Source organism: Cicer arietinum, chromosome 5, assembly GCF_000331145.2.
Source record: "Cicer arietinum cultivar CDC Frontier isolate Library 1 chromosome 5, Cicar.CDCFrontier_v2.0, whole genome shotgun sequence".
Lineage (NCBI taxonomy): Eukaryota > Viridiplantae > Streptophyta > Magnoliopsida > Fabales > Fabaceae > Cicer > Cicer arietinum.
Window position 1 is genome coordinate 1,536,102 of NC_021164.2, and position 11,759 is coordinate 1,547,860.

The 11,759-nt window shown below is 32.9% G+C and overlaps 1 protein-coding gene across 1 annotated transcript; it reads left to right on the forward strand.

Moving 5' to 3' along the window:
• Window positions 1-2,145: 2,145 nt before the first annotated feature.
• LOC101493430 (KH domain-containing protein At5g56140-like) lies at window positions 2,146-7,118 on the forward strand. Its single transcript, XM_004499648.4, has 7 exons — window positions 2,146-2,409; window positions 3,339-3,424; window positions 5,302-5,447; window positions 5,960-6,079; window positions 6,165-6,281; window positions 6,500-6,643; window positions 6,745-7,118. The coding sequence occupies exons 1-7, from the start codon at window positions 2,291-2,293 to the stop codon at window positions 6,895-6,897; spliced, it is 885 nt and encodes a 294-aa protein (XP_004499705.1). The 5' UTR covers window positions 2,146-2,290; the 3' UTR covers window positions 6,898-7,118.
• The last annotated feature ends 4,641 nt before the right edge of the window (window positions 7,119-11,759 follow it).

Sequence of the window (11,759 nt, forward strand, 5' to 3'; positions counted from 1 at the left end):
AGTTAATTTATTAATTTAAATTAATGTAACGAGACAGAAAAATTAAACGTCATATTCGACCAATAAAATAATAGAAAAACACATAAAAAATAAATTTATGTGAAAATCATTTATTTATTTAAAAAAATAGAAAAAATGATATAAAGGATTGATTTCAAATCAAAAACTAGTTTATAATACAAACATAAAATCTATGCTACCTTTATGGGTTTCGATCCTTCTATGTGTAATGTTGTCATATACTTGATTTATTGAATTGCTTATGTTGATATAAAAATATGGATGTTTGCTAATTTTGCTAATCATGATGATTTGTACAAAACATAAGGTTATTTGTTGCTTAAATTTATACAACCAAACATATTTATGCACTTACATGACACCAAATAAAAAAGGAAACCTTTTTAACTAAGACATCAAATGTTAATATAGAAAAAAATTATTTTGAAGAAATAGTTAGTGATTAGATTCACATACCTTAAATATAAAAAGATAAAAAAAAATTAAAATTAAACTAATATATATCGATATAAAAAAATTAGTTGTAATTATTAAATGGATCAGGATTAATAAAATGACATATCGAATCAATAACATGAATTAGAGTATAAATTACAACAAAATTAAAGAAAAATCCTTAATTTCATTTATGTTCACTCCCTTATAATCATAATGGGTTACTAGTGTTCTTCTCTAAATATGTGTTTTCTAACCATATTATTGGCACACTGTATTTATGGACTTTGCCATCTTTAATCGAACCTCTTCTCCCAATTAAGTTATTTTTATCTATAAGTTTCAAACCCAACACTTTACTTAATATCTAATATGGTGAATATGTGATTGTTTATGGAATAAATCACACTATAAGATATCCCAACCTAAATTGAAAAAACTTGCATCAATTGAATCAATACAGTAAATGTAGATGTAAGATTAGAATTGCCAATAATATATTTATAAGTAAAAAGATATAAACAAATTATTGGAAATATGAAAATCTATTTAAATAGTTAACCTCTCCAATCATACGCTAAAAGTATTTATATATACACGACCAAAACTATTATCACATGCTTTATTATAAGCCAACTATATAACACCATTAATTAACCACGATCAAATACTAAATTTAAGAACTAATTAGAGAAAAATTCATATACAAATTAAAGTTAAATTATTATTTTTGATAAAATGGAACGCAAGTTGAATTTAGTTGAATTGATTACACTCTCACAATGTAGCAAATAAAAACTCAAATTCCAATTAAGAAAAACATCCACATTTCTTGACATTCCTTCAATAAAGTTACCTTAAATGAAAGAAATATATGAAGAAAAAAAAATTATATATATAGAACACAACTTTATCAAAACTATTTTACTCAAATAGTGAATTTTCATTAAAATCATTTTATACACGAGGACAAGTCAAACGACACCGATCAACTAACCACAAATATCGATATTATTAGACTATATACAATATCTCGAACATGACAGATATATGCGATTTTTTTTTAATATTTCATCTACAAAAAATAATATTACATTGTTCAATAATGTTTTACTCAATACATAGTTTATAAATATGTCCATTTCATTGAAATATTATATCATATATATCACATATATAATTTTTTACAATCATTTAATACATTATTAAAATATATCAAGATTAACGTCGTCACGTAGTAAAAAATGCTTAAAACATTAATATTAACATCCATCAATAATATTTGTCAAAAAAACAACAACAACAAAACTTATATAACATATAAAATAGCTTTAAATTTATGTAAATAATTTATATATTATAATCTTTCGATCCAACTTATATATAAGTATAATATTACTACATTTTTATTTTTATTATGTCATAACTCAACTTATAAACATCGATATTATTATAATAAATATCATATCTCAAATTCAAGTAATATAGTGGTATTTTTTACCATTTCATCTATAAACAAAAAAAATTATTATTAAGTGATATTACATTAGTGTAATATTAGTTTTAATTTAATCTCTTATATATGTGGATATGTATATATATATATTTTACTATGTAAAGTAATATTACAATAATTTAATTTTATGCATAAAAGGGAATAAACCAAAGCATCCATTCCATCTTTAAAACTCTCAAAACCTCTCTCACTCTTCAACATTTCTCTCTCTCTCTCTCTCTCTCTCAAACCCACACACACACCAACCATACACACACTCTCTCTCACTAACGCATCGGAGAGAGAGAGAGAGTGACTGACTGACTGACTGACTGATCGATGATGTCTTCCTCCGGCCCCGGCAGGTACCTTCCTTTCCCGCCGTCACCTTCTCAGTCAGCACCTCACCTCTCCGCTCTTCGTTCACCCGTTTCATCCACCATCGCTGAACATGACAAGTATCTTTCTTTCTTTCTTTTTTCCCTTTTCATTTTTTTCTTTATGATCTATCTAATTATCGTCTTCAATTATTTTATTTTTTTGTTCAAAAGTTTCTACCTTTGTTATCGTTGATTCCTAAAATTCTTCTTTGGTCAAATGGGTCGTAGTAGTATACTATCTTCTTCATTTCTGTTGCTATAGTTGGATTTCTAATTCATTGCTTAAATTCATTTTTTTTTATTACTTGATCTGTTTGTTTACTCATTTTTGTCAGATCCAATGTATTGATGATGCAAATCTGGTTGTGAAATTTTTTGTGATTAAGTTTTGGTGAATAATGCTTTGTCATGTTGATTTGATTTTTCTGATTTCAGGGTTTATGGAATCTAATTGATTGATGAATTTTATTTCATGTTTAGATTATTGTGGTCTACTATTTTTTTGTATTCGAGGTGTTTGCTTAGTGGTAAGAGGTTGACATTGTAGCCTCGGACAAAGTTCAAATATTGTAGGAGACAGTTGTAAAATGGTTATTAGTGTCACGGTTGTTAATAATAATAATTTCTCCTTACCCAATTTTATAAAAGAAAATGTTTGATCTTTGTGGAAAATCAGTTTTTATTTCTTCTTTTTTTTTTTTTGTTGAGCAATTTGTCGAAAATAAGTTGATCTTGTTGTTGAAGCTTTTTTTGTGTGTGTTGAGAATTGAGAACTTGTAGATGAATCAGCTTCATTGCTAATTTGTTTTATATAAAAGCACTAGTTTCCTTGTCTTTGTTGTAGTTTCATTTCGCGATCATTAGTTTTGTAATTCGATTTGTGGTCAAGTGAATAAGTAGATATGGATGGTTGAGAGTTTATTACATGTTTATTTGCTTTTGTGACTAACTAACGAATGGCTTCAATGTGCTACTCTCATTGCATGGTTTATTCCTTTTATTTTCAGATATCTAACTGAGTTATTGGGAGAACGTCAGAAGATGAGTCCCTTCATGCCCGTGCTTCCGCACTGCTATCGATTATTAAACCAAGGTTAGATTCGTTGTCAAAATATCGGTGAAAAATAAGCTTTACCATCCTCTCACCGCCAACAACTTCACCTCCCCCCTGTGCTTTACTTCAAAAGTTTATTTGTTTTGTTTATAGTTGTTAATTTGCAGCAGTAACCTGTGTTAATTTAGTTGTGAAATCTATATAGATTGTGCAGTATGTTTAACACTGCAAAGATTATAGAGGAGGGTGATGTACATATATTTCATGCTTGAGAAAGTTGCACAAAATTATGGAGAAGGTAGTCAAAAATCGAGATCCTGCCTAGGATCGGGTGAGGAGTGAAGGATTGTTAATGGTGTGGGTGTGATCACATTCATAACGCTGATCATAAGATCCCACTTAAAATATAGAAGTCTATTTTAGTACAAAACTTAATAATTTGATCAACTAATATATATATATGTGTGTGTGTGTGCGCGCGTGCGCTCGCGCGTTAAATGACAAAACAAAAAGAAAAGAAAAAAGGAAAGTAGATCATCAAAGTCTACTTGCATAATCAGAGCGCACTTTTTGCCAAGAAATCAGCGACCTGGTTACCTTCTCGAAATATACGCCTCTCCATAATAATTAATACATATTAATATATCACTAAATTTCATGGAAAAATTAAGATATTCATTTTGTTTCCTGAAAAATCAGCGACCTGGTTACCTTCTCGGAATGTACAACTCTTCATAACAATTAATACACATAAGTATATCACTAAATTTCAAGTGAAAATAACGATATTTATTTTATAACAAATTATTATTTTATTCGTACTGTCTTATTCAATTATTATCTTGATGTCTATTTTATATGTAATAGTGATTATCAAAAGAGAACACAACAGGAAAAATGAGAAGAACCAAAAATGCAGTAGACAGTAGTGAGATTAGATTTCTAACAGAACCCAAAACATTCCATCTTCTGAGATTAAAAAAGTAGAGAGTTGGAACCACAGCTAGATGGCAGCATAAAGGGGCTTTAACTTGAACTTGAGGGGCTCCTGAGAGTTCGTGACTGAACCGATAAGAGACGACAAACAAACTGACAGATTGAACCTGGATGAGGGTGGAACAACAGGAAGAAGAGTGAATGAGTACAGCAGTAGTGACCGCCGACCGCCGACCGCTGTGTTCAATTTGATGGGAAAACTTCTTATTTGCTGGCCTTTCAGATGGTCCTAACAAACCCTAATATCCTAATTCCTAAGCGTACCTCGTTTAAGGCTTGGTTTAATTAAATCACGGGCAATCAGGTTATGAAAGTCACACGAATTTTTAACTGACCGAGTAAAATTTAGCAGCAGGTAGTCTAGAAAATTTTATGTATTACACTCTTAATTGTAGTTAAAAGTCTGGTGGATTTGCTGCCATCCAGCATTGATGAAAATGAAGGACGACGATTAAAATATACATTTGCCTTTTTGGGAGTTTTTCACATTTGGAGAGGAAACTGAGAGAATATCATATAACCTGACAAAGGAGGATGCTAATTTCCCTGCCGGTATTTGTAATTGCTGCTTTATGATATTGTTGTAATGGTGCGGTATAATTGTCTGAGATATTTTGATGTTTGTGTAAAAGCAAGTCCTTAAATCTCATTAATTTTTTAAAGATTTTTTTTAAACTAGATGGTTCAATAGTTTACTGACCCGATTTTTGGTAAATGTCTTTTAATTTTATGTATAATAATGTCTATTCTATTCATTTAAATATTAACAAGATGACACTTGACTCTGTGTTTCCTTGCTACCTCGAGTACTGACTCATAGAGATAGCATCAATGTTTTACTGACTCAGCAAACATCCAAGTTGTCTATCGATTTTGTAGTGACTGCTAACTTGTAAAAAAAATGCTGATTGGTGGAGCAGAAATTTTGCGTGTAACAACGATCTTGGGGAATGCATCAGTTTTAGGTCAAAGTGGGCTTGAACATGCTAGCCCCCTGGCTTCTGGAGGAATGTTTTCAAAGGGAGGTCCTGATGCGAATGGATGGGTATCAAGATTTCAATCAGAAGTACGGATTACTAACCATTAACATAACTTCATTTCCATCTAATTCTGTATTTTAGAAATCATTCTGACATGACATAATTTTACATTATATTGCTAACTCATGAAATTTATTCAAGTGGCTGTAGTTCTATTTTTTTTTTGTGACAGGTAATGCAAAGCTAAGTTATTAGCTAAGTCTCCGAAATGAGTTGTTAATTATCCTATACCGTCATTTGAGATCATCTCTAATTCAGATGTTAACCACAATTTTCTGACATACTGATCCTTTCATTGACATAGTTAGGATATATCTGTGCATTTTTGCTATTGTTATGGCCGTTGATAGTTATTCCTTGCATTTGTTTATTTATATTTATAATTATGTGTTTTCAACTTATCTGAATTTTGAACAGCTATTGCAAACCTTTTTGGTGGCCTCTGATACAGTAATAAATTTATTATGTTCATCTGCATGCCGCGTAAATAGACCATCATATCGGTTTTTGTAATTGACATTAGAATGAAAACATGCAGATGCCAAGTCTGATACAGGGATCACCAACACCAAACTGGCTGAGTCCACAAGGTAGCTCGTCAGGTCTTCTTGTTAAGAAGACAATCAGAGTGGATATACCTGTGGAGTCGTATCCTAATGTACGGAGGATCATCGCATCTCTTCCTCAAAATATGCCAAATTTTCTTTAGAGAAAATTCTAATAGATATTTTTGTCAATTGTAGTTTAACTTTGTTGGTCGCCTCCTAGGCCCAAGAGGGAACTCTCTTAAGCGTGTAGAAGCAAACACCGAGTGTCGTGTCTTGATCAGGGGCCGAGGTAGCATCAAAGATACAGCCAGGGTAAGAATAAACATTATTTGTTGTAAGGCGAACATGGTTATTTGTACCCAGATAAAATTACTATTCTCGGATCGGATAAAATAGCGGTTTGTTCAAATTCTGCTATCTAACAGCGATATAGCACCGCTATAGACACTATTTGACGACATTTTGTACTAAATAGTTTATCGCAGAACAATAGCGATGCTATAATAAACAAATTTTGATCATATTTGTAGGAGGAAATGATGAGAGGAAAGCCTGGGTATGAGCATCTGAATGAACCTCTCCATATTCTAGTCGAGGCAGAATTACCGGCTGAAATAATAGATGCTCGCCTGATGCAGGCACGTGATATACTTGAAGATTTGCTTAAGCCTGTGGTATGTTTGTTGTTGTGAATTCAATCTGGTATTGGACAACTTGATAGGGATAAAGTTTATTTGTTCTAATTATTTGATGTATATATTGTCTTATCTTTCAGGATGAATCCCATGATTTCTATAAGAAGCAGCAGCTTCGTGAACTTGCAATGTTGAACGGCACTCTTCGCGAGGAGGGTTCTCCCATGTCTGGTTCTGTTTCACCCTTCCAAAACAACAGCCTCGGAATGAAAAGGGCCAAAACCAGGGGGTAAATTCCCCTTAAAAGGGTGGAGTGAAAGGATTTTGGAGCTTGTGTTAATTTTCTACAACAGCATTTACCATTGTCACAGGTAATGCTGTTAGCGCAAATGCCCTAAACTGCGATCGGGGCACTGGCACCATAGGGTCAGTTTTATGTGCAGTGTGTTTACATTCGGGTTTAAAGATGGTAGCACATATAGTACAGTATAACGGTCGGTTTGAGTTTGGTGAATTTGCTTTTTTCTTTTTGTTGGTTAGGCTGTTTGGTTATATATTTATTAATTCTGTCTATATTATTAATATTATTGTTATATATATTTCAGCTTGCATTGACAATTTTGATATGTTTTTGCAATATAATGTATGGTTTGTACCATTTTTGTGAGGTAGATATATTATCTACTGCATTGCATGTATGTGGTGACATTTTGCAATATCAAATAGTCAGCTTTTTATGCATTTCTCAGCATCTTGTTTCATAGTTGAGTATCTTCTGGAGTGTCCCTGGTCATTTTCGTTAAGAAAAAGGATGGTAGTTGGTGTTTTGTGTGGACTATATCACCCTCAACAAGGCCACAATTTTTGGGAAACACCAAACTCTAATTATTGAAGAGTTAGGTGGATGCTCTTTTAAGTCCCCCACAATTTTGTGTGTATTTTAAATAAACATTGAAGGTCGTGAATTCAATTTTTGGAACCTTATTTTTGTAACTTATTCTAGTTTTTTCTCATATGATATTCTAATCTCAACAAGTCATATGTAGACTAAGTTTAATTTATCCTTATAAAATCTGTAAGGTAATGGATATATTTTTTTATACTCTTTTCAATGGGTGACTTGAATTATTTCCAATGCATTTTATCACATTCATCTTTTCAATTTAATCTATTGAATTTGGTGTGTGGCCCGAGTGAATATACTTTACTACCATATTGAATTGAAATAATTTGTATTGATAATAGTGTTACAATCAAATGCATTAAGTTTTACACTCAGAATATTTATGGTTTTGCTTAATTCTAACAATACTCATAGAAGGTGAGTAAAAAAAAAAGAATATGTAGGTTTAGGAGGAAGATGGTTGACTATTTAGGTGATATCATCTTTAAGGAAGAGGCATGTATGGACCATAGAAGATTGCATGTTCTCAAATATTCAATCTAAAGATGTGATGCAGAGATTCAATAAATTTTTTGGTGTACTAAACTTAATTTTTTTTCATCATGGAAAACTTGTGGATAAATGACAAAATATAGAAATGAGAAAGAAAACCCCATAAGCATGGAACTCCACAGTCACACAATGGTCGATTCAAAAAATTTAAATAGTGGGGTTAATATCATATTTTATAAATATTTTTTGTGAAAAATCGATCAATGTATAAGCGATAAAATAATGACATTTTTAAAAAATTAAAGAGAATATAAGGATGATTTGGTGGTTTGGTGGTTAAAGTGGAAAAGTTAGAAAATATATAAAGAATTTGCAAATTTAATGTTCATACTTGTAAATATTAATAATAGAGGAATATGCAAATGAGCACATGCATAATTAATAGTGGGCCAACAAAAAAGTTCAGTGTCGGTGTTGAGATTTTTGGCGGTAAGAGCTAACTAAACCATGAAGAAAAATTTCCCTTGTAACCTCCTCATTATACCTATACCCTCAAATTAAGAATAAAATGACTATTTTGCCCTCGTATAAATAATAAAACCTCACAAAATTACCATTTTACATTTTTGGAACCGAGAATAAGTTTTTTTTCCAAATTTTCGGAGAAGTTGAAAAACAAGTTTTCCGATACAGAAGTTGTACTCCGGAAACCTTGTTTTAATGTTTGCCGGTACATAAGCTATTACCGGAAATCTTGTATGAAGTTTTCCGGTACAGAAGAGTGTTCCGGAAAACATTTTTTTAAGTTATCTGGTATAAAAGAGTGTTCCGGAAAACTTGATGGCCAACATTTCCGGTAGTTACCGGAGAACTTGAGCATCAAGTTTTCCGGAAGTTACGTATATATTTTTTTTAATTTAATTAATTATAATTTTATAAGTTATTGTGATTTATTTCTTTTAATATTTTAATTTTTCAGTGGGTGCATGATGAAGATGTGGTACATGGGCATGTGGATGTACATGAGTATATGGTGCACAAGCAGGTGGATGTACATGAGCAGGAGGAGGCTGCACCTGCTCATGAGAGAGAGCATATGGAGGAGGAACATGATGGAGCTGAGGGACCTGGTGAGCTGACACGGTATCCTGGAGGACCTTATGATTTGTCTGTCCTTACACGATACCGTTATCATGTTTCAGCTAGACTATGGTTTGGTGAGGTATATTAAATTAATTACTACTTATAATGCATTAAAAATATTTAAATTAATTAATATTTGTTGTCTAAATTTAATTTTAATGTCATTTTTTTTTTGTATACAGGAGCGACCATTGCTGAAAATTGTTGCTCATAGGAAGAAAATGCAACAATTTACTCCGTCGGTACTTCCGCGACCCATAGAGAATTGGGTGAATTTGTCAGGTCTGAACCCTTTACAACGGGGTAGTTTGAAGATGATCGACAACAACTTCATATCTGCGTTTGTTGAAAGATGGCATTCCGAGACATCCTCATTTCACATGTCATTTGGTGAAATGACGATTACTTTGGATGATGTTGCCAATCTTCTCGGATTGCCTATTAGGGGTGAGTTCTACAGTCCACCCGATGTAGATAGAGTAACGGCATATAATCTTGTCGTCCATCTATTAGGAGTGACCACAGAAGAGATCTGGGAGGAGACCAAAAAGACTAGAGGTGCGCACTATAGACTGGATTGGTTGAAGGAGGTCTTCAGAAAGCAGTGTGCAGCAGAGAGGTTTGACTGTGCTGCTAGGGCATATCTGTTGAATTTAGTCGGGAATACTATTTTCGCTGATAAGATTCATACTCTAGTTGATGTGAAGTACCTTCCTTTATTCAGATATTTAGACGGTACAGATAAATATGCATGGGGTACTGCTGCACTAGTGGTGTTTTATGACTACCTCTCAGATGCCTTGTATTATGACACCAAACAGTTAGGTGGATATATGACGCTGCTGCAGGTATCAATTATATCTTAGTATTAGTTATTAATTATTTATTTAATTTATTTATGTTGTATTTAATTGTTAGCATTAATTTATTAATTTAACTACTTATTTATGTTATATTTAATTATTAGTATTAATTATTTAATATTTTTGTTTTTAACAGTGCTGGATTTACGAATATTTTCCGAATATTTGTAATAGAGGTGATCAGGGTGCTGACGTGGAATGTTTTGCCTGAATGAATAGATGGTGCTACAAACAAGGCAATCATAAGGCCGATGAATACATAAGTATTATTGATGCATTGACACCTGCAGATGTTATATGGAGACCATGGGAGAATCATAGGGGTGTCATTTCTTTTGATGATATCACGCTTTATACTGGCCACATCCGATTATGCAGCACTATAGTGAAATATCTACCATAGAGGTGTTTGAGACAATTTGGATATATCCAATATATTCCTTCACCGCCACTTCCAGATCCTGCTAGATTATTTGATGTAGATGTGGAATAGTTGGGATATGTGACGCCAGTGACAGAGCTATTTCACAAGCTTCGTCCAGCTACATATCCATTTGAGTGTGAAGATGGATATTTGGAGTGGTTCTATCAGGTGTCTCATCCACTGCTGGTGCGACCAGATGGTGTACCTCAGGTCCCACGTTTGACTGTGCTGCTAGGGCATATCTGTTGAATTTAGTCGGGAATACTATTTTCGCTGATAAGATTCATACTCTAGTTGATGTGAAGTACCTTCCTTTATTCAGATATTTAGACGGTACAGATAAATATGCATGGGGTACTGCTGCACTAGTGGTGCTTTATGACTACCTCTCAGATGCCTGCTATTATGACACCAAACAGCTAGGTGGATATATGACGCTGCTTCAGGTATCAATTATATTTTAGTATTAATTTTTAATTATTTATTTAATTTATTTATGTTGTATTTAATTGTTAGTATTAATTATTTAATATTTTTATTTGTAACAGTGCTGGATTTACGAATATTTTCCGAATATTTGTAATAGAGGTGATCAGGGTGCTGACGTGGAATGTTTTGCCTGAATGAATAGATGGTGCTACAAACAAGGCAATCATAAGGCCGATGAATACATAAGTATTATTGATGCATTGACACCTGCAGATGTTATATGGAGACCATGGGAGAATCATAGGGGTGTCATTTCTTTTGATGATATCACGCTTTATACTGGCCACATCCGATTATGCAGCACTATAGTGAAATATCTACCATAGAGGTGTTTGAGACAATTTGGATATATCCAATATATTCCTTCACCGCCACTTCCAGATCCTGCTAGATTATTTGATGTAGATGTGGAATAGTTGGGATATGTGACGCCAGTGACAGAGCTATTTCACAAGCTTCGTCCAGCTACATATCCATTTGAGTGTGAAGATGGATATTTGGAGTGGTTCTATCAGGTGTCTCATCCACTGCTGGTGCGACCAGATGGTGTACCTCAGGTCCCACGTCATAGTGTATCGCCCACCGGTGCAGATGCTTCTAGTTCACAGCCGCCACCTATCCTACAGCAGATCGATGATCTTATACAACAGGGGTTGAGTCAACATCAAGCTAGTCCAGATGATGAGTTGTATATTCACTTTTATAAAGCTTTGTATTTATCACGTAATCAAACTAGTTAGTAGTAACACTTTTGATGAACTATTGTTATGTCGGTTATTTTATGAACACTTTTGATGAACTATTGTTATGTCGGTTCTTTTATGAACATTTTATGTTAGG

What these genes read in the sequence shown, in the direction of transcription:
- LOC101493430 (XM_004499648.4), top strand. Translation starts at nt 2,291, where the DNA reads ATGATGTCTTCCTCCGGCCCCGGCAGGTACCTTCCTTTCCCGCCGTCA. An exon ending in CTATCGATTATTAAACCAAG is followed by an intron (nt 3,425 to 5,301) that starts GTTAGATTCGTT and finishes TTGGTGGAGCAG; the next exon opens with AAATTTTGCGTGTAACAACG. An exon ending in AAGATTTGCTTAAGCCTGTG is followed by an intron (nt 6,644 to 6,744) that starts GTATGTTTGTTG and finishes CTTATCTTTCAG; the next exon opens with GATGAATCCCATGATTTCTA.